Source organism: Misgurnus anguillicaudatus, chromosome 10 (assembly GCF_027580225.2).
Source record: "Misgurnus anguillicaudatus chromosome 10, ASM2758022v2, whole genome shotgun sequence".
In the NCBI taxonomy this organism is placed as follows: Eukaryota; Metazoa; Chordata; class Actinopteri; order Cypriniformes; family Cobitidae; genus Misgurnus; species Misgurnus anguillicaudatus.
Genome location: NC_073346.2, coordinates 18,951,675 through 18,977,109, shown reverse-complemented (window position 1 = coordinate 18,977,109; position 25,435 = coordinate 18,951,675). Strand labels below are relative to the sequence as shown.

Below are 25,435 nucleotides of genomic sequence, written 5' to 3'. Positions count from 1 at the left end.
CTGGATAATTTTTGCACTTAATAAAGCCACATACCTTCTATGTAGATATTGGAGAACATTGTAACATATTGTATCAATGCATTCTTTGGCACCTTTAAAAGCTTATTCCATTCCAGTCTCTCATAAACTTTCATTGTATGTGAATTACTGTAAAACCCAAATTTCTTTACCCAAGGACGAGTCGACATGATTTTCTTTCTGTCAATAGATGTTAACTTGTTTTGATCTCTGAATATTCCTGTAAAAACAGCACATATTGAACAGACTGCAGCCTCTTAATGTCAAATTAAATAAGTCATCTACTCTGTTATCTGCTATTGTTTCTTTTTCTCTTGTCCGCCTCTCCTTTCTTCCCCCATCTTATGTCCTCTGCTTCATTCTCTTCATGATAACAGTGACTCACTGCCTTTCCTCCACATCTTCACCGCCTCCTTACTCCACAAACCCACACTGCACTCCTCCATCTGATTCATACCTTCAATCTGACACTTCAACTCACAACAGACCTTTCAGAACCAACCCAGCACGCTTGTGACACACCGTTATACCACAACAAGTGCTGCTTTTCATGTATCATGTGTTCTTTCTAATCCTGAAATTTGACTTGATGTTGGCTTAGTTGGGTTGTTGTTTCATTTATGTTTTCCCGCTGGGACCAGGGCTCATCACCTTCCTGCCACACGCGCGTGGAAATTCCACAAAAATGGATTCTATTGTCCTACTGTTGATGTTTCACAGAACATCAGGACACAGAAACATTACAAATTTCCCGTCTGGCTCGAAGAGCGACGGACGCCCAGCCACACGCTCCCCTCCCTCGACTTATCTCATCCAACTCTCGTTAAAGCTGTCCCAGACTGGAATAAACAGAAATCACTGGAGCTAAATCCCTCAGTGCCGATGTTAATGATTTTTTTTGGCATTGAGCAATGAAGTCATGTGATGAGTTAAAATGCAGCAAGTGGCCAGTTTTTCTCTCCTACTGTTGTTTATCGTGATCTTTCACTCGTTTCCTATTCATCTTTGCTCAACAAATGGTGAACATCTTTGTTTATCATAAAGCCGTTGAAATAGTTTAGATCACAGGCATATCAGTGTCAGGGAAAAACCAGCTTGGTTTTATTGTCCATATAATATCAGGGAACGCTTTGTCTCCAACATGTATTTTAGGCAGAGATACTTTCTGGGCTTCTTGGATATTCTTACCTTTGGTCAAATAAAATAATTTATGTGTGTGTCTTCTCCGAAACATGCAGTCAGAATGCACTTTTCACCAATGCGAACCACCAACAGGAAGTCACAGAGCTGTCTGACCAACTCCTCCGTCATTTTATAATGTGATTTTATTTGATGTCAGACACTTTCAATGCAATCATCAGTATCAGGACTGATCGAGTGTTGATTGAAGTGGCTGACCGTGATTCCTTCTTCACTCTTTGGAGATTTGATTAAGATTGACTGTGTGTGTGTGTGTGTGTGTGTGTGTGTGTACTTGTAGAAAGTGTGTGTCAGAGGCCTTGTCCTACAACAGCTCTCTTTGTTTGGAGGAGGATGACGGCATGAACATGTGTGTGTATTTTTGAGGGCAGCCTTGTGTCTTATTGTCGGGGACAGAATGAGCTCTTTATTAGCTCGGTGGGTGGAGATACACACACACGCTCATGCTACACACTGACACGCGCTTACACGCAGCGCACAAAACATGATGTTTATCTCTGGCTTTTCAATAGAGCTTATGGATGGGCTGGATCACACTGTACATCCACCATCCGCCCTAGAGCCACGCAGGTCCACCCGCAGCCCCCCCCCATTACTTAACATTTTCTGCCTCTTTCTTTTTCTCTCCCTGCGTCACACACAGATGTAGCCTACTTAACAGACTTGTATAAGCTTTTAGCTGATTATAAATGATTATAAAACTTTAAGCTTTATTTGAATAAAAAAGAGAAAAAATATTATTTTGTTTAAAGGTCACGTTCTTCCTGATCCCATTTTTTTAAAACGTTAGTGGTTGTAGCTTTTAGAGCATAAATAATACCTGTAAAATGATAAAGCTCAAAGTTTACTGCCAGGCGATATATTTTCTTTAACAGAATTCGCCTTTCAAAGCCTACAGCTAACGGCTGGTTTGGACTACAGCCCTCTATTTCCTGCTTTAATGACGTCACTAGAATAGTTTTTTGACTAAACTCCGCCCACAGGAATACGTCAGTCGCCGGCTAAGCTAACGGCAAGCTAAGCTGCTATCGAATCACAACACATTAAACAAACTACACAATCAGAACTCTATACGTATTTCTGAAGGAGGGACTTCATAGAATAAGGAAGACATCAGCCCGTTTTTAGGACACTGAAAACAGCGCTAAAGAGATAACTAAATTGTGTGAAAAATAATGCGTTTTTTTTTTACACGTGAAACATGAACACGTTATATTGCGCACTGCAAACACAATCAAAACTTCAAAAACACCAAAAGAACGGGACTTTTAATTTATAAATAGTTTTTCAAATGACGACATATAAGGTCTTAAAGCTCACGTAACACACGCTGTTTCTGCATTTCTGATGTTAATCTGGAGTACCTATAGAGTAGTATGACATCCTTTATATCTCTAAAGATTGTTTAGTTTAATCAGATTTATAAAAGAAAGATTAGCTTTACCGAATCTTTCCGATAACGTACGAAAAAATGAAGAAGGAGGAGTTTCTACCGCGGGTAGAGCGAGTACGAGTCATGCAACACAATACAACTTAACTTATGATTCACTACATGTTCGTGTCATTTATATAATATGCACGCGACTATTTCCAACATAAGACAGAAGTCTTACTTACCGCATGCAACTCGTGACCCGGTTGGGAAAATCCACCGCATCAAACACACACGCAAAACTCCGCTGCTACCCCGGATAATAAACTATATCCATTGTTTTCATAAGGCTGGATTTCTTCTCCTTACATCCAAAACACACTTCTTCATTCGTGCCATTGTTGAGTTTTGAAATTAAACAAAGCTGTCGCGTGATGTGATTGACGGGTGGGCAGGGTTTTCCGGGGGAAGTGCCCATATAAAGAAGTGATACGTATAGAAAACCCCTGAAAGGTCAGTTGGACCTGTAATCAAAAAAAACTTTCAGAAACTTGTACGAACCCTGGCGAAGTGCATTCGGCACAGAAGTACTCTGTAACACGTCCAACTGCTTTTTTGACACTTTGTCTACGTTTAGCATGAGGAAACAACTCTATAACTGTTAATAAGTCAGAATGCTTGAAAAACCATTGAACCCCCCCTTTAAGGGCCCGCCACAGCAAGAATAAGAATGATAACTACATAAGTGTCTACACCAACAGACAATAACATTGTTTATTCTAGTATTAAAGCACGACATCCAGGGGGCGGGGTAAAAATGGACTTACAGCTCCCCCAGGGGCGGAGTTGAAAAGTGCAGATCCAGAGATGCCATTGGTATCAGACACTCTTCTGCAGGCAGGGGGAGGGGCGTCATACACGTGTTGCTGCGTTACCCTCCATTTCCGCCACTTAACTCGTAACGTAATGTAGCAGCTAGGAGGCTGCTCAGGTTGACATACAACAGTACGAACTTTGTCTTATGACTACAATAAAAGTTGTGCCTTTAGGGTGAAATGTAATTTTTTTGCTAGACATGTATTGGAGTAAAACATTTCGGGTAAGCCTACTACGAGTAATCTTACCACATGCAGTGTTAAGACCTATGAATGCACAAACAGTATAAACATGCATCAATTATTACTGATATAGGCTATGTCAATGTTATTTAGAAATCTTTATCATCACAATTGAATAGTGTTCATCTTTGTATTAGGATGCTCCGATCAATCGCCCGTCATATCGGTACAGGCCAATAACGGCATTACAGGTTTCCCTCATAGATGGTTTAACTTTTTTTATTTGCTACTAGGAGCACAGTGGCCCCCAACTGAACATTTGTTTTTAAGGGGCGCATTTACCAGAAAATTTAGGAATAGCTTTGGTAATAAGTTGGATACATGCTAACCAAATAAATTCCTTCAGAGATTTCCACAAATTGTCAGGAACGTGTATTCCCGTTACACCTAACCGTGATACTTTCTAATGATAGGTGTAGAAAGTACAATGTGCTGTTACTAAATTATTAATCAAACGTACACTTAAACTGATAAGAGTCAAACGTTGGCGTTGGTCGACCACATGTGCGACTTATTGCGGGCTGCATACAATTCAGTGGCACACTGGTTCAAATTTTGGTGGAACAAAGTATATAAAGTGGGAGGAGTTGGATCTAGCATCCAACCCCGCCCCCTGGACTCGATTGTGTACTCGCAGTGAGAACCAATCTCGTCTACACCAACAGACAATAACATTTCTGTTTATTCTAGTATTAAAGTCATCACTATGTAGTTTTCCTGAATGTAAAAATGCAATTAGAGCTCCCCCATGTGGTTGACGCAGTGCAAGCAGTGCCTGGTATCAGACACTCTTCTGACAGTGCAGGGGGAGGGGCGGGGCTGTCTTTTTGCCTTTAACTCTTTCCACCGCCACTTGACGAGTGTGCTTGTAGCAGCTAGGAGGCGGCTCAGGTTGCAACAACAGTACCAATTTGTCTAGTTAAAAGTTGTTCCGTATCATTGAAATAATTTTAGAGACATTATTTAAAGGTAAAAAAACTACATAGTGTTGCTTTAAATGCACAAACCTTAAACATTTCAATGGATACTGATGGCTGTCAATGTTTGTATCTGTTATCATCACAAAGATAGTGTTCATTTTGATCAATCGCCCACATATCGGGATCGGCCAATAACGGCATTACAGGGCTCCTGTCACAAACTAACTTGTATTCACTAGGAGCACAGTGGCCCCCAACTGAACATTTTTGCGGCGCAACCAGAAAATTTAGTGGCACACACTGTAAATCAACATGCTAAACCAAATATTCCCATATTCCACAAATTTCCAGCTGTATTACTAATAAATACTTTAATGATAGATGTAGAAAGTACAATGTGCTATTTCAAATTCAGTTTGTAAATCACAAAAAAGGGTCTGTTCTTTACTTTGGTCGCATATTGTGCGACTGGATTTATACAATTCAGTGGCACACTCTCAACATTTTGGTGGCAGTCAGGAGGAGTCCTGCATTAATTGACTCGATTGGTTCTCGCTGAATTTGCCAATCTCGTGAACCAATCTTTCCGTTTACTTTTGTCATCATAGGGCTCCTGAATGTGGATGCAACTAGTGACCATTTTTACGCAGTGCAAGCATTTTTATAACCCGTTGCTCAAGTGCGACATGCGGATTTGGATTTTTCTTTTTGCCTTTACAGAGATATGTGTATTTTCTATGAGGATGCGCTCCTAACAGCGCGACGTGTCTTCACATCCCCATCAAACAGCATATACAACACATATCTATAGCGGATAATTGAATCCTTTATGCTAAAAGTTTATTACTTGCATGCGTTTTAAAGTTTTGACAGTTTAAGGGTTCATTTTACTCGCAGCTACTGTAACCTAATTCATCTCTCAATAAAATGACTCTCTGCTCTTGACTAAAGAACTGTTTTACTTCATACGAATGCGTTTATATTTAATTTATACAGTAAAGTGCTTTATTTTCATTACTTTTAACAGACATTTTAAAGTCATATTAAATTAAATTTCTTTTTGCAGAAGAAATATTTGTTCTGCTAATTTATTTGATTATCTATTTAAAACAATAATAAACCTAATTACTGCAAGTAATATAACAAAGACAACATCTGTGGTATTACTTAAAATGTTATAAAATGTTAACAGTTACAGTCATCAAAGAGTTTGCATATCAGCTTGAAGAATCGACATTGGTATCGGCCGATCACGAAGAAAACAAAACGGTAATCGGTATCAACTGCAAAAAACCTGATCGGGCAACCCTATTTTGTATCATTATCAATATAGAGCCATTTTTAAGATTTTTTTCTTCTTGATGGTGATATTTAGTTAATGCTGGAAACACATTTGTTCCTGAAGTATAGCTAAGTGAAAGAAATTAGGACAAGTGTATGTGTGGATATGATTTCTCAGGACATAAATTTGTCACACATTTGTGTGGAAATTTCAGACCTTTTTCCAGCTGGCTTTTACCAGCATAGTCAACAAGTTCTTAAATACACATATACGAGAGGGTTAACATTGCTTTATCATAATTCTGACTCATAATCCTCTGTCACTTTCTTATTCTATCCCTTGTTCTGACCCGATTTGTGAATACCGGGAATCACTGTAGCTTTCGTTCAGCTCCTGTATTCCCATCAGTTAAAGAATATGTGCTCGGAGAGCTTTTAATAATCTCTGTTTAATCCAAGTCTATTTTCAGTGAAATCTGATTGTTTCCTGGAAACCTGCTCGCCTGTACCACTCATTTAGTCACCAACAGGAGTGTGTGTGCCTGCCTGTGAATGTTGCAGTTTAATCATTTTCCCTCTAACCTTTAATAATGTTGGTCAAAATGTACCCTTTTTGAAAGTCCAGTATGCGTTGTGTGTCCATGAGTGTGTTCACAGTTTAAACACAAGTGTGTAAGCGAGTATGACAGAAGAAGGGTTGTGGCCGCTAGATGCACTTGCTCAAAGAATCCTTTCTTGTGCTTTGAAGTCAGGTCAAATGCTCTTTAAAGTGTGTTTGGGTGCAGTTGTGTGGGGGAAAGCACTGCCTTCACTGTTGCTGTTCTGTGTCATGGAGCATCACATTATTGACCTGTGAAATTGTCATATTTAGAGGAAAAAAACAATCATGCGGGTTCTCGTATAGGTTTTTTTTTTCAAGATTGTCTCTCATGAAAGTGCAAAACGCAAAGCATAGCAGTCACTTATATAATTATACACTGGGTTTTGCCGTAAAAGGACAATGCAGTTCAGTGTTTAACCTGTGCCCACACTATTAGAAAGTAGCTTGTGTCAGTGTCTTTATTTATTTTTGTACTAGTTCTCTTTAGGAACGACAATGATAATCCGGGATTCAAGAAAATGCTCTTTTGAACTGGTTCTTTTTAGTGAAAACGACTCACAAATGATTTACAGATGAACTCATCTGTCTGAAATAGCTCACACACTGACAGAATCAGTCATTGCGGTTACTGAATCAAAATCTGGCTTACTGACTAAACCATAGGTCATTACATTTGGTCATGTCCGTCTGAAAATAAACCAAGAACTGTTACTGTATTAAAGGGACATTACACCCAAAAATGAGAAGGTTTTAAATACTATTTGTTACACCAAAGCTATTCTGCAATGTGTTTTTGTTTGCAATATATGAAAATCCAGATGCAGATCCCTCTAAATGCATCATGTTTTCTTATAAATTAAAGGATTAGTCCATTTTCTTAAAAAAAAATCTAGATAATTTACTCACCACCATGTCATTCTTTATTCAGTTGAGAAGAAATTATGTTTTCTTTGAAAAAAAGATTTTTCTCATTTTAATGGACTTTAATGGACCCCAACACTTAACAGTTTTAATGCAGTTTAAGATTGCAGTTTAAAAGGACTCTAAACGATCCCAAACGAGGCATAAGGGTCTTATCTAGCGAAACGATTGTCATTTTTGGCAAGAAAAATAAAAAATATGCACAACTTCTCTTCCTCCTCCGGCTGTGTAAAGAGCCAGCGCGACCTCACGTAATGACGTGGAAAAGTCACGTGTTACATGTATGAAACGCACATTTGCGGACCATTTTAAACAATAAACTGACTCAAAGACATTAATTGGTATCATTGGACATACAACAACGTTGGAACGGTCCTCTTTCTATACACTTGTAAACACTGGGGCGTAGTTTTGCATACGTCCTCTTGACGTGATGACGTATTACGTGAGGTCGCGCTGGCGCGTCACAGGACCGGGGATAGACGAGAAGTTGTAGTTTAAAAGTGCATATTTTTTATTTTTCTTGCCAAGGATGACGGTCGTTTCGCTAGATAACACCCTTGGGCCTCGTTTGGGATCGTTTGGGGTCCTTTCGAGCTGCAATTTTAAACTGCATTAAAACTGTTAAGTATTGGGGTCCATTAAAGTCCATGAAAATGAGAAAAATCCTGAAATGCTTTCCTCGGAAAACGTGATTTCTTCTCGACTGAACAAATAAAGACATCAACACTTTGAATGACATGGTGGTGAGTAAATTATCTGGATAATTTTTTTTTTTAGAAAATTGACTAATCCTTTAACATTTTTTATCAGGCCCTTATGTTTGGGTTCAGTAATTTCATTTTAATGGCACTGAAAAAGTTATTACTCAGTAATTGGAATGTCTTATTTTCACAGTCACTTCAGTCATTTAATTGATATTTGACACATTTGATTGTCTTTTGCTGCAAAACCCTGTAAGTAGATGCAAAATCTCCACTTCTGAAAGTCACTTTCCACTGACCTTTCTATATAAAGGTAAATGCCTTGAAAATTCTGTCAATATCCTTATATTATATTATATAATCTGTATAACTTCTTTAATCGGGTATCTGTGCATTTAGAGGACTTTAACATTTAGAGGATTGCCAAAAAGTGGTATTTCTGAATAGCCTGAGGCCAGGATTAAGCAGATTTGAAGTGAAAGTATTTGATGAAAGTATAATACATGCCGAGCACGTTTGGTCAATATCATTATTTTTGTCAGAAAATACAGAGAAAGAATCGTAAATGTGAAATCTTGAAAGTCCTTGCCAATCTCATCCTCAGATGTCTCCGACACTCATAAGTAGAATAAAGGGTATCTTTCCCAGCCTGTTGATTTGTATGTCAGTCCAGGATGTCATCATTAGAGCATCCCTTCATCTCAACTCAAAATTCGTCCCATAGCTCAGGTTATTGCCTCCAGCCAAACAGTGCAGAAGTAAGTGGATTGTGTGAGCTAGTTGTCTGTTTGGTTGGCATGCTAATCCACAGCTGTCTCAAGTATATTTATATCTCACTGCGTGAGTCACATGATCGCCGATCACCTGCCTACATCTTTGCTTTTGTTAATAATTGTATTTAAGGTACGATCTGTGAATTCTGTGGTGTCTTTAGCAGCACGCTTTTCCTGTTCGGCGGTTGACAGCACACAGTAGTGGCCTATAAATGTAATTCTTGTCAGAGCCCAAAAAAACAACAATGTGTTTGAACATTCTCAAATCGTCCAGACCACATTTCAAACACACACGCGTCTCTTTCTAACCACAAGTCTGTATCCGTCTGTCTCAACTTAATCTCCTACAGACACTGATGTCTGAACTTTAAATGTAGACACACACATGCAGGGTAAGTTCGCATATCTGTGCTTTTAAAAAGCAATGCGTCAGCGTCTCTCCCAAAGCGTTCACTGAGAATTGTGGCTTGCAGGTTATCAAGTAAAAGATGAATTGTAACAGGGGATTTAATACACACACACTATTGTGCAGGTCTGTAAGGAAGTGCAATGCTGTTGGAGTTACATAAATGGATGAAAGGTTGGGAGGCAAAGAGAGAAATGTTATGTAAAGAGCCGGGAAATGAAAAAGGTTAATATATAGATAGGATGAGAGAGAGAATGGGATTATATAAGAGGATTAAGAAAAGAGAATTTATCGGCGGTTTATAGTGTTATATAAACATGCACTTCAGTGACCTAAACTGTCCTGACAGGACCTACAGTCGCACAAATATACACATGAAAACATTTTCATGTTTCACTTTTAACCTCATGATCTGACAATGTATTGAGCTGCATAGACTGTGAATTGAATAAACTTTCTATAGAGTGTCGTCTGGACAACCACTTGTTAAAGGGATAGTTCACCCAAAATCATTTACTCACCCTCATGTTGTTTTATACCTTTGTGCGTTCCTTTATTCTGTTGAACACAAAAGAAGATATTTTGATAAATGATGGTAAGCACACAGTAGACTGTACCCATTGACTTCTATAGTAGGAATAACAAATACTATGGAAGTCAATGGGTACATGTGCTTACCATCATTTATCAAAATATTTTCTTTTGTGTTCAACAAAATAAAGAAACTCATACAGGTTTAAAACAACATGAGGCTGAATTTAAATTTTTGGGTGAACTATCCCTATAAGGTACTATTAGGTTAGATATTTCGCATTTTTTAGGGATGCACCGAATGTTCGGCAACCGAAACAAATGAGGCACTATACAATGCTTTCACACAGATGACATTTGCTGCATTTATAAAGCATGCGCACTTATCTCTCCAAGCTGGTTATTTGATCGCTTCATCAAAAACGTTATTAATAAATATAAATTGATTCTGTATTTTCACTTATTCTACCGAAACTGAAAATGCTTTATTTGCTATTTTCTGCCGAATAATTTCGGTTGCCAAACATTCAGTGCATCTGTAATTCGTTTCAAATTATTTTGAAAAAAGTTGAATTTAAATATTTTGATTTCAAAATTAAATTTATTTTGTTTTATATTTTTTATATTTTATTTATTATATTTTTATTTGTTTTATAATTTTGTTTTAATTATAGCACACATTCAAGTCGATCTTTTTTCCTCAATGAAGTTTGAATGTTTTATTAAGCATATTGTGTGCGTGACTGAATGGAAGCAAACCCGACCTTTGGTCGTGGCCAGTGACACGGAATCTATAATATTTCTTAATCATTTTACATTATAATTTTTTATGTTTTTGTATTGAATTTCAGGTTTAAAATTAAATAATGACTCACAATTTTACATTGTGGACTTTTCCCCTGGTTTTAACCATACGCAAAGGTCCGCACTGCCTGATTTTTGTAACCTCACTTTGTATGCGTAGGTTGCGTATGTGCAGACAGAAAAATATAGTATATAGCTCAGGATATGCATTGCATTTGTCGCAATTTGGATTCATCGAACATCTGTGTACAAGTACGAGTAAAAAAAAACTTTACTTTGCCAGACTGTGTGTACGACCATGCACGTATGTTCGCGTACATGTAAAAAACAGACTATACGCCAGGCTTTATACTTAATACTGTGTTTCTGTTTGCAGGTATTACTACAACAAGAGGATTCTGCATAAAACTAAAGGAAAACGCTTCACTTACAAGTTCAACTTCAACAAGTTGGTTTTGGTCAACTATCCTTTCATTGACATGGGGTCTGGAGGTAACTAAAAAAACAGCACAGTTTCACACCTGCATTTACACAATATAAAACTCAGCTCACATCCTTCCATTTGTTTTTGTCTTCCCACAGGAGCGTCTGTTCCCCAAAGTGCTCCGCCAGTGCCTACAGGTCCCCATTTCCGTTTCCCTCCATCTACTCCGTCAGACATGCAGGTGTCAGATGTGCTGCGGTCTCCCAGCAGCGAAGAGCTGCGCAGTCCCGGCATCTTCGGCACGTCCCGCCGCATGGGCCGCGGGTCCGTCTCCGACTGCAGTGACGGTACGTCCGTCAACTCTGAAATTGAAGAGGGGAACGGAGGAGCCCCAGAAGAGAGAGTGACGGAAAGAGTGGCCGAGCGAGGAGGAGGTGGTTTCCGCGGTGCGGTGCATCCGCGTCTGTCTCACGAAGCTATGTTCAGGATGTACGGCGGACACGGGGGTCACCGAGGTCACCGGCTTTCAGAGGTCACCGGGCACAGGGTTCATCCTGAGCCTCTCTCGCCCTTTACCGTTTCGCCTCTACCCGGTCCAGGAGGGTCAGGCCTGTTGGCACCTCCTCTTTCGCCTGCGCTCTCCATGACCTCTGGCTCTCACCTGCCCTACTCCCCCTCCCCAAACCTGTCGCCCATGCCTGGCTCCATCTTTTCCTTCAACCCAGAAGACATGCAGCGCTACCTGCAGGCTCACAACCAGAGCGTCTACAATTACCACCTGAGCCCTCGTGCCTTTTTCCATTACCCGAACATCATCGTTCCTCATCCTCAACGGGCCGACAAAGGCATCCCCGGACCCCACGGCTGCGACCGCGGCCCCGCCGAGAGGCCTACAGTGCTCAACAGCCATCACTCCAGCCTCCCCCCACCGCACGCTCCCTCCATTCACCACCACCTGGGGGAGGACCAGCACCTAAAGTTTAAACTACAGCCTCCACCGCTGGGCCGAAAGCAACGTGATGGGCAGGGCAGGCAGGGGTCACTGTCCTCCACGTCTACGTCTGGTTTGGGATCCTCCTTGTCGTTTGGCAGTGACCTAAGCTCAGCCAGCGGATCGGGATTAGTGTCCAACTCCTCTTCAACCGGCTCGCTAAACAGCGCTGGACTGCCCAAAATTAAGGTATGCAGGAATTGCATAACACTGTGTTAACACCCACCTAGCCCTTTGTCCTATATCTCACATGCTTCCTCTTTCTCTCTCTATACAGGTTGAGCCCATATCTGACATTGAATCAGAGGAGGAGGTTGAAGTGACTGACATAAGTGATGATGAGCCTGATGAAAGAGACGAAGAGTTTGACGTTTTCCCTCCTCGCTTTCATAAACATCATCATCATCACCACCACAATCATCATCCTCAAAGCCAAAAGCACCAACAGCCCAACGGCACTGACGCCCACCCAGATGATGACTTAGAGGAGGAGGTGTTCAAAACCCCTGCCCCTCCACCCTTTTTCATCCCACCCGCCTCTTTCTCAGGTGATGGTCGGCGCGGCAACACCTTTGTGAAGAGCGAGCCCTTAGAACCCGCAGACACTCAGCCAGGGTCCGGCGCGCTCCCGCAAACGCCATCCCAGTGTATCCCGCTGAAGCTCAGGTTCAAACGGCGCTGGGACCAGGACCAGCACATGGAGGAGGCAGAGGACAAGAAAGTGAGAGGAGAAGAGCGGAGGAACGGAGAGGCGGAGGAGAGCGGGAGTGGAAGTGGAGAGGCAGAGAGCCCTCCTCCTCTCGCTCACCACCGGGTCAGCGCTGAGCTCCACCGCGCCACCGCGCAGCTGTCACTGGAAAACAAGGACTGCTGATACGCAACGACTGTCAATGCGCAACACTGCTGATGGACTCTTTGCGTGAAACTTTGTAGATCAAGGACTGCTGATACTGACAAATGGCTTTCTGGACAATGATACTGACACACACATCTGCTATAGCATAGCTACACTGACCCCTGCTTAAACCCTGTTCCTCCCTGTGTCACTCGAATTTAGCCCAGGGTCTTGCCAGCACACGTACATACAGTGCATCTCAGTATAACAATGATGTGGAATGAATTCACCCATGTGCCCCAGTGACCCTCAGGAGTCATGAACTTTAACTTTTGGCACTAAAGAAAATTTTATATTTTTAAAAGAGAATTTTATTTTGCAAAGTGCCTGTGAGCCTATCCCTCAAAATCAAAGAAAGAGAGAAAGAGAGAGAGAGTTCAAGGAAGACTAGCTTAACTAGAATGGTTTAAGGGGTTTGATCTTAATTTTTCAGCTGCCCAGCATTATTTTCCTCAGTGACATGATCATGTCATGATATGATGTGGTCGTATACAAATGCACAGAAGTCACAAACTTTCTCTCGCAAACAGAAAGACACTGTTTTAAAACCAGCCTGGTCAAAAGTCAGAACCCTCAGGGACAAATCCCCAACACACACTTGCACGCACACACACACATACAGATATAATCCCTTCCTTGTTCCCTGTATGAAGCCTGAACAGATTGTTGAAACTGTATGTCACAACTGAGCATTTGTGCAGAAAACGTGTGTCCGAGTGTGAATGCATGTGTCTAGCTGTGTTCTCAGGATCTGTCCATCCTCCGTTTTATCCAAACCAGCTCACATTTAATTGTTTTACTGAAGTCATGTGCTCTTCTTCTCTGGGACCATACCTGAATTTCATTGCCGTGATGCAAAAAACACCGTTCAGAGACTACACTTTTAAATCTCTTAAACTTTCTTAGACGTTGAATCAGCTGAGGTGTCAGTCCTTAACCAGCATTACACACATAACGCATGTACAGTGATACTATAAATTAACTGTTGATGCATTTAAGAATCTTGCTTGTACCCTTTCTCATCTTGGTTTATCATACATGGTCTTTTAGTCGATAGCAGATCTGACTCAGGAGTCAGGACCACTATGAGATCTTATTGCGAGCTGGGTGAAATAAAAAAATCAGCGGTTCAATAGAGGGTATGCATGTGACGTCACCTTCGGCGAAAGTGACTGCGATTACGCCCACTGAGTGGCAAAAGACAGAGCGGCAGCATTCGTGTACAGTGTGAAATCAGCGAAAACGCGTCTAAATGGGAAAAAGCTAGACTGTACTAACAAATGAACAAGATTTCTGAGCTATCGTTTTACAGACTGCCAAAAAACACCGAAAGAAGAAGTAAATTGATCATTCATGCCAACATCCACAGATCACAGGTGGGTTGACAAGTTGCTAGGGTCACTATCAAGCAGAGGTTTTACTTTCTACTTAAAAGTATTTTTTCAAGTATTTGTATTTTATCCGTGTTTTTCTTTTGGAAAACACATTCCAAAGCAAATTATCATAAAAATTACATTTCATACCTACAAGTTTTTGTTTTACATTTAATATTGAAGTACATGAACGTACTTTTTCTCAAGTAAAAGTACACAATTTTATGTAATTAGGTATTAAATAAATTTTAATATGCAATGTTACACAGTATGATTATATGCTTTAGAATGTAGTGAAGTAAAATTTTTCCCAATACAAACACTATAATAAAGCACAGATGCTTGGAAAATGTAACTAATGTAACTAAGTATTGTCCACCTCTGCTATCAAGTCCAACTAAATTCAATTTAAGCTGATAATAGTCAGTTTTACTGGCATTTTCGCAGCAGCTGCTATGAAAACTAGCCATTTTGTTAAACGTTTGCCACTCAACAGGGCATGCTCCGGCGTGGTCACGTGGAAAAGTGACGTCAATGCATACCCTCTATAAAAAACTTAAAGATCTTAAAAGTCACTCCTTTACACACGTACACACATACACACTGCCTCCTATGCCTTGTTATATTAGCATGTCATAAAAGATTAAGGGAAAATAACATTAAAAGACCAGTATACACTTAATATACCTTTATATATAATATGTGTTAACCATACTGTAAACAGGACTTGCATTAACAGATGTATCAATTTCAGAGCGTTTTGGATTGGAGGGGAAAGTTGACTCCTCTCCTCAGGGATGTTTTTTTGGGTGAGGGAAAAAAATGTTGCTTTTTAACTATTTAAAAATTGTAGGGTAGAAGAGCGAAAGGCAGAATTAGACAAAACTTTTAACAAAGCTGGAGAATTCGCACCACAGATTCTGCGGCACATTGGGTTCTTAACCAGCATGCACTTCCCCGACATCCTGTTCTTACTGCCACAACTGATGTCTGTGTGCTCGTGTGTGTATATATGTGTGTGTGCGCGTGTGTGATCGAGTGAAAGAGATTTTGACAGGCTGTATGTCAGTCCACATCCAAGAGGTATTTGCTTCATGAACCTCATCAATCTGTGTGCACTAAAGCCTCATGGAGGACTGACCACAGGAATGAAAGCAAAGTGACATCAAGTGAGGTGCAATGGTTTCCCAGTGACAGGAAAAGTTATCTCAGTGTCTCGGATAGCTATAATGATACGTTTGACAGAATCGGACTGTTAATGTTAACCGAATGTCAACCTTCTCCTTTCTAGCTGCCTTACTCCCTCTTCAACCAGATTTGATTATGTTAAAAGATCCCCTCCTACTTTCTAATGAATTATTGGACATTATTTGGTCTTTACCCATGGTGCACTTGTTTTTGACGCCCGGTATACCTCTTTATGTTAGGGGTGGTGTTTAATTTGAGATGGGTGCAGCAGCCCATTCATTTAGGGTGCTGTGACAGGTTATCCCAGGATGTTACTCTTTTAAACCAACATCATGTCGTTTGTTTTTTCCACTCAAGTTGCTCCAGTTTTGTTTTTTTGTCGTTGCTGTTAATCATAATTATTATTAGTTGTTATTATTTTTGTTCAAATTTGTTTTTGCTCACATTGTAGTCATGATAACATTGTATACATTACTGTAAAAGAATATTTCCCTCCACCCATGCCTTCCCACTGAGCAACAGTGTGTCTAGTGTAACATTTAAAATATGTAAATTAACGTAAAACTGTGTCTTTAATATGGGCGGAGATACGGACAGATACCAGATGGAGGAAGGGCATTCTGGGGAGGATCGGGCGTATAATTTGAACTCGAGTCATGTCATGTAATTGTTATTTTGTAGTGTTACTTATTTCTTGCTCTTGTAAATTTTTTTCATTGGGGGATTGTATGATTTTAAAAAAAGATATATTGTGTATTGTTTTATTGTGTAAAAGTCTCTATCTTTCTCACTTTCTATCTCAGATTTTATTTCTGTGGTTCCATAACTCATAATAACAGGTTTTAATACCATGATGTAACATTTTAATTCCTCCTTTATTCATTTTTGTGTTCTTTCAGAATTGTAATTAAAATGTAATCAGGGTCAATTAAACTGGTTAAAAGCCATCTGATTCTTTCTGGGTTACTTTTGAGACTCTTTACACCAAACAAGTGATTTCTTCTTTTTATAATAGGTAAACTATAAAAGTCTATATATGTATAAACTAAATAAATACAATTTTTAATGCAAAGTAATGAGACATTTTAAACATTTCGCACTTACCAAAGTGCTGTAAAGACATTGAGTACTGTAGACAGCCTGTTGATGTATCTCGCATATATTCTTTAAGACTGACCTCTGCTGTCTAAAGAGTAGAATTACAAGCGTTTACATCATTTACATTTATTTTAGAAACATCTTAAAAATAATTTTGCACACACATACTATTGACTTCTGTTACTTGTATTAATTATATTTAATGCAATACTGCTAATTATAAATTAATATTTTTATTAATTTAGAGGTAAATGATCTAGATTTAGTTCTTCATCAACTAGAAATATCATAATAATACAAAACTTAGCATTGAATAAAGGTTCACAGCCTCGCTTACATCAATAAATGAAACAAATGTTTTACTATTGTGATTTTGTTGCATATAGCCATTGCACATATGTGTAATGTTCACTGAAGAGCAATAAATATGTTCTTATATGTTCATATAGCTCAGTTGATTGAGCATTGTGTTAGCTGTGCATAGGTTAGTGGTTCTCAAACTTTTTTAGCGTGCGGCCCCCCTTGTGTACGGTGCATTCCTTTGCGGCTCCCCAAAGTAAATTTATGACAATTTTGTTCTAAACGTAACATTTTAATTAGACAAAACATATTAAAGTATACAAAGTAGTGCTGTTGGTTAGTAGCCTTATTTTTTTTAGGTTTTATTACACAGAATTCATGATAAATTAATGTATTTTATAAAATGTCATAAAGCTGGGGCCCCCCTGGTTATCTTGCGGCCCCCCAGTTTGAGAACCACTTGCATAGATCATGCAATACTCATACTAATAAAACACAGTTCAGCTTGAATGCAATGTAAGTCGCATTGGATAAAGGCGTTTGCCAAATTGCATACATTTCTTTTCTATATCTCTATATATGTCCATATATAACTGTTTTATAATTAAATCAGGTTCAAAGATTTAAATTTTAAACAGACTTATGTATTCCTTTTTAATCCATACTACTTATATTTCAACATCTTATTGAGCATACAAACAAAAGCTAACTTTTGTCCTATAAGAAGTTAATCCATTAATAAATAAATATCATAAATCATCATCAGCTCTGTCTATTCATTACAGTAAGTATAAGCACATGCTGCATAAAACAACTCTGGTTAAAAAAGTGGGTTATGTGATTTAAATCTGATCACATTTCTGCCTCTGGTTCATCTCATCATCTCTGTCATGTTTTGTTTTTGTCACATACTCTGTCTGTCGTTCCTCTTTGATTTCTTTTATCACCACAATCATTTCATGGAGCTAGATGAGGGAATGCAGTTTACTCTTGCGCAGTGGGAGAGTATGGTAGAGGGATGGACGTATGACAATTGATTGGCACTGCATTACAGAGCCAAATAAAAGAGGTCGTCATCATGGTAGGGGTCAGGTCAAAGGTCAGGGCTCTGGGGAGTGGAAGAAGTGTTAATGAGGGAGGACAGACACTTCAAATTTGCATGACCATCTTTTGTAAGCAGACAGCTACTTGAGTAGTGCAAGTTCTAGTACTTTTTTAGTGAATTTTAAGTTTTTCCTTGGTAAAGTTTTTCCTAAATTTAGTACAGCCTATTCTCTGTTGTGGTGTGTGGATAGTTTAAATGCATTTTAAAATGAAACCAACAGGTGTCGCTGTGCATTGCTTTTATAATTTTAGGATGGTGCGTAGTATCTGATTGTGTCTACAACAGCGATTATGTAACGACATCTTTATGGTTTTTCTTTCGCTTATATGCACCAAAAGGTGTGAAATATGACTGGCCATATTCAGCTAAAGTAAACACGCAACGACAAGGGGTAATATTTGCTTTTTAAACAATATTTGAATATTTTAAACAATATATCATTTTTTATATATTTTATTAATTTCTTTATTAAAAAAAAGTACACTCCTTTTTTTGCAGTGTGTCATGGAACAGTAGTTTAAATTGCCTTCATCAGTCACTAGTATGTTGTTGTCCTACTACGCATCAAGCATGGGGTTATGTGAGTACGTCAGGCCACGCCCCTACCATCCAGCTGGTGGCAACATGGTTGATGACTTCATCGCTGAGTTTGATCATTGGCTCGTCGACGCTCTCCTTCTGGCCAATCGCACAGCGACCTGATGACGTCACCCCTGAATCCTACAAGGATTGTATGGAAGGGGCGTGGTGAAACGGCACATACGTTAGATACAGCCGGATGGGCCACGGTGATTGGCTCTTGCGCACGAGGTGAGGGGCTGTTGCTGAGAGAAAAGAGAGGCAGAGTGGGGAAAAAAATTGTACGCGAGAAAGTCAACAGTGTCCGTCGTAGAAGGTTCCCGTATTTACAAGTGTAGTAGTGGAAAAGTGAAATGCTCGGTCGGAGACATACCCATGCATTTTTTTTAGATCCCCCATTTAATCTAATTTTCAACTTTAAACTCTATTTTAGATATTCGAGTAAATGTATTTTATAGACAGTATTAACACAAAATTGTACGGTGTGTTTAACTTAGACATTTCATGGGAAATATAAAACTGTTTGTGGTAAACATGCACTTTTATTTGGGGAGCGAAGACTAGTATTGCGTTATTGGCCAGCGCATCTTGAACACTACCCTAGTGCCCGCCCCCGGCCTGTTCCTATGGTTCCCAGCGCTCTCATTGGGTACTGTAACTTTTGGAGTGTGAACCGGCTTGCTGTCTTTTCCAACGTGATTCGTCGACAGGACACGTCAATCAAAGGGAATTTGCCGCTGAGAAACGCCTCTTAGTTTGTGCTGTCACATCCATAGGTTACTGTATCTGTCAGCGCGCTCTGATTGGTCAGGCGGGCCAGCTGTTAGTGGTTCATTCACCATTTTGTGACTGTAGTGAAAAAGGATTCATATAGTTTTTAATCCCTGTCTGAGTTGCTGTTGGGAGGGGGGCAAAGATGTTTAACGGAGGACCGACAGAAAGTAAAATTCCCGACAGAAAGAAGACATGGACGGACGTCGCACGCCACTTCGGACTAAACGGGAGAGCCCATCTGCAATTTGCCCCGTAAATCCATCGGTTAGCACGTATTTTTGCTGTTTTTGGTGAGTTGTTATCAACCAGCTGGGTCCACTGTTAATACTAATGACACATCGTATTCTACAGTCGGATGTGTTTTATGCAAAAGTCATCGCTGACTAAAATAAATATCAAGGAAGAAGCAAGAAAAAGGGAGGGGGTGGGGATGCAGAGTTAAACTTTATCAAATGTTTTAAAGACTGTTCAAACCAAGCGTTTCAATAACTTAACAAGTCATTTCGTCTTGAAATGTTTGGACTGAATGACACGAGTTTGAGCAACTTGAGCAGAGCAAATTGGCACTTACGCGCGTTACGCACTGGCAGGATTACGCGAGTTGAGCTCGAGGAAGGATTGCACTACCCAATAATAACGTCACGGCGCCAATGTAAAAACAAACAAACGAATGCTTCACTCAATAAGCGATACTTGGACTTACTTCACGCGCTGTCATCTGCACACTTTCCCGTGACCTACTAGAACGGCGCATGACGGTGGATCATTTGCAACTTTTGCCGCGCGTACGTCCTTATTGACACGAACAACCTATGCGTAGTGTTTCTGCACGTCGGCGTAAGTGTGTTTTTACACGTTTTAAAGCTTTCTTTTACTCTCTAGTAAGGCCATTGTGTATCGTAACCCCGGCTGTTGCGAGTCCTTGGCATAGTACTACTCGCGTGACATTGTGAAGCGCTGCGAGTACTCGAACTACACCGGCGGGTTTCGTGCGCAGTCTGACGGTATGATTTTCAGTCTTGTGCATTATTGTAACGACCCACCGCATAGTCTGTATATTTTCGGAATACGTCTGTATAGGCTGTATCTAATAGTATTTAATACGAACTGCAGTTTTTCTTACAAATAATTGTGTGTATTTGATTAAGCATTATTTTAAAAGTATAATTCACGGCCTTCTTGAGCAGAGCTTCTGTGCTGGCACCAGTTATTTATTTATTTTTTTATTTTTTTATCCTCCTTATTGTAAGATTTTGTCAGATCTGTTATTTTCAGAATTGCATGTGCTCTCTGCAATTCATACACTTTGCTGTATACATAATGATTGTCTGCATTGAAAACATCCATCAATTTATGTTTTTTTATCAGGTCAACTATGCATGGTTTTGCAAATGGTATGTACAACTGAGGACCTTTGCTCTTTTGGGTCTTTTCATATTTGTGAATAATATGATTCCGATGTGACTGATGTGGTGGATTGTTAAAGGATAGGTAGGATGTTGTTTTGGGCAGCATTGGACCTACGTCATTCAGTCCATGTACTGCTTCAGCGTCGAAACAGCTTGATGGCTGGCACGCACTTGGTACACACTTGCAGAACACAGCCAGTAAAATGTTTAGGCACCGATTTCGAAGTGTCCGAGGACTCTTGGAGAGGCTTTTTCAAGTGTGTGAAGTGTTTGGCAGCTGATCTTTAAAGAGTGCGTCGTGTGTCCCTGGTCTCCCTGTCTCTTGACTTTTTTTGTATTGCATGTTTTTGCTGTTTCATGTTTGTGACTGTAACATCCCCTTGGTGACCCACTTTATGTCCAAATAAAGCAGGTAATTTCGTGGGAAACGGTCGGGTTTGGGAAGGAAGTCATAGCACCCATGCATGCCCACGAGCTGCACGGCACTGCACTGCTGCAGCCCTGCACCCTCCTGCATGCCCCCGAATGCACATTTGGAGAGCAATCTGTGAATTAGCACGTCATCCATAACAGGATCTGTGTGGATATGCAATGTGTTGCATGGAGTGGGCAGATGCTTTATTTTTAAAAATCGCATTGTGGTGTATGGCATGTTACACTGCATGTGTTGGGTTTTTGTTGGGTTTTTGTTTATGTTGCTTCGTAACACTGCGGCGAGGCAGTGCACTATAAGACTTATTCTCCAATTAAATCTGTGCAGTGTGACAGGCTGGCATACTGGCATCACAACTATGTGTCAATCCATGTCCCCCTTTTTGTTACTTTTTGTTTGCACATCAGTAGACGTTGAGATTTTCGGTTGCCTTACGGTTTGAGCAAAGTCTTATATGCAATCAGTTGCTTCAATGTAATGACAACTGTGCGCTGTGAGAAGCGTGTGTATGCGTATGTTTGATCTTGTGGTGTGTTTGAGCTTTCCATTGCTTTGTGACGCACGTAGACATGTAGGTTTTGAATAAAAAATTATAATAATTCTGCCATATCAGTTTTAATAAAACTGTCCTCAAGACCAATATTTAATTTAGTGTTATCACATTTTATCCAGGGTGAACTGAATTATGTTCTGGCTCATTTAATTCACCTTAATAAATGTATATGCTTTGTAAGGTAATGACTATAATCGAAAAAGAAAAAACGCTTTTGTTAGATATATAAAAAAGAAGTATCTTTTAATATTTCTCAAGTAAATAATTTGACCTTTTAGTATAAAGTGATATAATGACAGTCTCATCTATTTGTCAGTGTGTTTCTGTTGTTTTAAATAGAATAAGGTTGTAATGTGTTCAGGGTTTTAGTTGTTGCCCTGATTAAGGATGGCATGTTTTATACCCAGAGCCATCAACTGAAATCACATTCCAGTATTGGACTTCTGTCATACGGCTGATGTTTCACTTGCTTTATTTGTACCTTTAATAAAGGTATCATGCTAATATCCAAAAGACTTTAATTGACCAGATATAGTCATATTCATAAGAATAGACCTGCCACAGTCACATGAAGGAGACGTTGGCTGAAATGTGTGAGTTTTGCATGCCGCACAAATTAAATTCCTCAAGGTTTAAAAAATTGGTAACACTTTACAATAGTTAATGCATAATAAATGCATAATCAAACATTAACTATCAATGAACAACACTCCTAAAGCATTTATTAATCTTAGTTCATGTTAATATTAGCATTTACTAATACATTGAATGTTGTAATGCACTATGAACTAACTAATAACTGTACTGACATTAACGTTAAAAAGAATTAATAAATTATTAAAACTATATTGTTTATTGGTTGTTAGTGTTAGTTAATTTACTAATATTAACAAATACAACCGTAAAGTGTTACAAAAAATAAATAAATAATAATAATAACCTGTTAAGAGTGTGTTAATAATCAAGCATACTGTACAGCGGTATATAACTAATTATTTTGATCACTTATTATTTGATAACTCTTATATACTAAATATCAAAGAACATTGGATAGCTTTTACAGCATACAAGTTTTAAATAGGTGCCACCTTGAATCAATAATAAATTGAGACATGACATGTAATACTTTTTACAAAGGAAACGTATATTATTTACTTCTTGACAGCTGAATGACATCCAGTAAATGAATAGCAAAGTTACATTTTAGTTGTGGAGAAGTACTGAAGTAATTGTATTGGTATCTAGTATCACTGTCAACTTGGCAAGTGTTCAAGCAAGGGCATTTAATCTAGTGGATGCATATTTGAAAAGCAAACTTCATCTTTGTGAAATTACGAATGATACCACAGATAAAACTACAGCTAGGTTATAGCTTTATATTTAATAATCAATGTAATTTCCTGTCAATTATCAGTGGTTCAAGTATAATAGGGATTTTGTGGTTTGCTTGATTTATAGATTAAACAAATCACATTTTCAAGATTGTGGGTTGTGCTGTTTGACGTCGCTCGTGGTGTTTCAGTTTCCTGAGTAGGAATTTTTAGAAGCAGGGATTTGTATGTAAACTTGGCAACACATTTAAACAATGTTTTAGCTTCATGGCAAACAAGGTGATCATGACATATTCTAAATTGCTGTGATACATGACTTCTGATCATGTTATAATTTGAAAAAATATTCAGCTATTAACAAATTACTTAAGGCAAATTTAAGGGTTAGATCAGTTATATTTGTGCGCATATATATATATATATATATATAACCAACAATTTTGAAAAAGCTGTCATGCATTTACAGAAAATATATATTTAACAGGCTATATATTTTGTAGTCTTCACTTTTAATTTCACATAAAAATGTTTTTTTCTGACTATTATTGTTACTTGATTTGGTTAATTTAATCCAAAATGTTGTACATACAGTAGTTAACTATGATTATAATCAAATAGCAACTGATAATGTAACCACATTGCAATACACTGTGTGACTGAACCTAAACCAGAGAGTTTTATGAAACCGTTATGTTCGAGCGATATATGCCACTTGACTTTCTTCTGTTGCATGTTTTTGTTTTTTCATGTGTGTGTGACTGTAACATCTTGTTGCTGACACACTTTAAGTTCAAATAAAGCATGCAACACAAATGAAAATAGTTGTTTTTGGAAAGAAAGTCATAAAAGTCTTTTGGGCTGATTTTGGTATATTTTGCTAATGAGCATAGGACGCATTTGTGGTTATTTATAGTTAACATTTTGCTAGTATTTCTCTTATCTGTGATTATTGTTATAAAACTATTTCACACCAAACAGGAAATTAAAGTGAGTCATTAATACTACATTTTTTAGACCTTCCTGTCCAAATGAAAACACACCTTTTGGTTATAACAATGGCCATTAAAGTCGCCATGCAACGGAAGCAGCGATTGTCTTATTTTCCCTGTGGTGACGTTTATCTGAGTGAAACGGCTTATGAAATGAAAAAAGGTAGGGCTTGACTTAAATTCATTCGCTAGAATCGATTGGATTGTTTGAACTTGTTTCGTGTTGCTAATTTCTAATCACTGCGATCTTTTCCCGGACCCCGCCCACCTGCCCTACCATATGCCCGGAAGTAAAGAGAGATCGTTTCGAGGAGGGGAGAAGATTTGCATTTTTGATTTAAGATTATGATGAATTTTTAAAAATAAGCCCACAGATAAGTCATTCATAAAAAAAGACCACAGTATTCCAAAACAAATGAAGTTTTTCATTTCAATTTCATTTCGACTTCAAGTGAATGTAGGGAAGACAGGAAGGATATTAAAATTCACTGAAGAAAGAAACAGCTGTCAGACAAACAGACAAACGTAAATTCACCAGTAGTTACATAACTGATACTAGTGGAATTTATTGTGCCCGGATTGTTGATAGAGGATACGCTGACTCATGATTGGTTCTGATGCATCTAAGCAACTAAAATTGAAGAACTTGGATGCAAAACCTGCTACAGTAAGTGCATCTGACATGCTTACTTGTCAAATGAAAAAAATATACATAACAGGCATTTAATGGATTCTGACAACAAACAGGTATTTCAGACTGGCCTGAGGCTGGGGTTAAGTGGATTTGAAGCGAAAGAATTTGATGAACGTATAATACGTGGTTAATATTATTATCTCCTTTCTTTAATGAAGGTGACATTTAGCGGCTTTTGCATCTGAGCTCCTCAATTTTTTAAGGAGTTTCCACAAGAACATGCTGTGAACACTTTAAAAAAATCCATCCAAAATTTCAGGATAGAGTATTGATACTTATAAAGCAGTTGTTCTTAGTCTTGGAATTACGTAATTCCTTCAAATCTTCAATTTTAGGGCCATCTCTCAAAGAAAATTCCTGTGCCTGTTTTCTTTGTAAGGGATTGTCTGTTAACACATCTTTTGTGAGTGGGTGGAAGTGTGTAATAGTAAAGAGAGAGTGAGACATTTTGTGTGTTTTTACACATGTGTTCATCTATGAATGAATAAAGACTGGTGAGTAGGTAGTGACTGGTGGATAGCATGTTTATGGGAGGAAATCTGTGAATTTATACATTTGTTGGAGTTTAAATGAATTTATGAGTATTGATAAATTTAATTTAAGATTTTACTCATGTTTGTGTAAAGCAGCGGGACAGTGGATACTAAAAT

At 38.8% G+C, this 25,435-nt stretch overlaps 2 protein-coding genes across 6 annotated transcripts in view; both read left to right on the top strand.

Moving 5' to 3' along the window:
* erfl3 (Ets2 repressor factor like 3) overlaps positions 1-16,467 on the top strand; it is a 52,496-nt gene extending 36,029 nt beyond the window's left edge. For both annotated transcript variants that reach the window (XM_055209903.2, XM_055209902.2), the window contains 3 exons: positions 11,026-11,141; positions 11,232-12,253; positions 12,342-16,467. In XM_055209903.2, the coding sequence (XP_055065878.2) occupies positions 11,026-11,141; positions 11,232-12,253; positions 12,342-12,938 (1,735 nt within the window). In that variant the 3' untranslated portion in view covers positions 12,939-16,467. The remainder of the gene's footprint in view (positions 1-11,025; positions 11,142-11,231; positions 12,254-12,341) is intronic.
* Positions 16,468-19,426: 2,959 nt separating this feature from the next.
* The window catches only part of cicb (capicua transcriptional repressor b), a 36,952-nt gene continuing 30,943 nt past the window's right edge, over positions 19,427-25,435 (top strand). Inside the window, exon 1 of one of the 4 annotated variants that reach the window (XM_055209855.2) lies at positions 19,427-19,666. The gene's annotated coding sequence lies outside the window, so the exon portion shown is untranslated. Of the gene's footprint in view, positions 19,667-20,000; positions 20,214-20,243; positions 20,381-25,435 lie in introns of those variants that run through there. The other 3 variants (XM_055209852.2, XM_055209853.2, XM_055209854.2) reach the window with 3 other exon arrangements.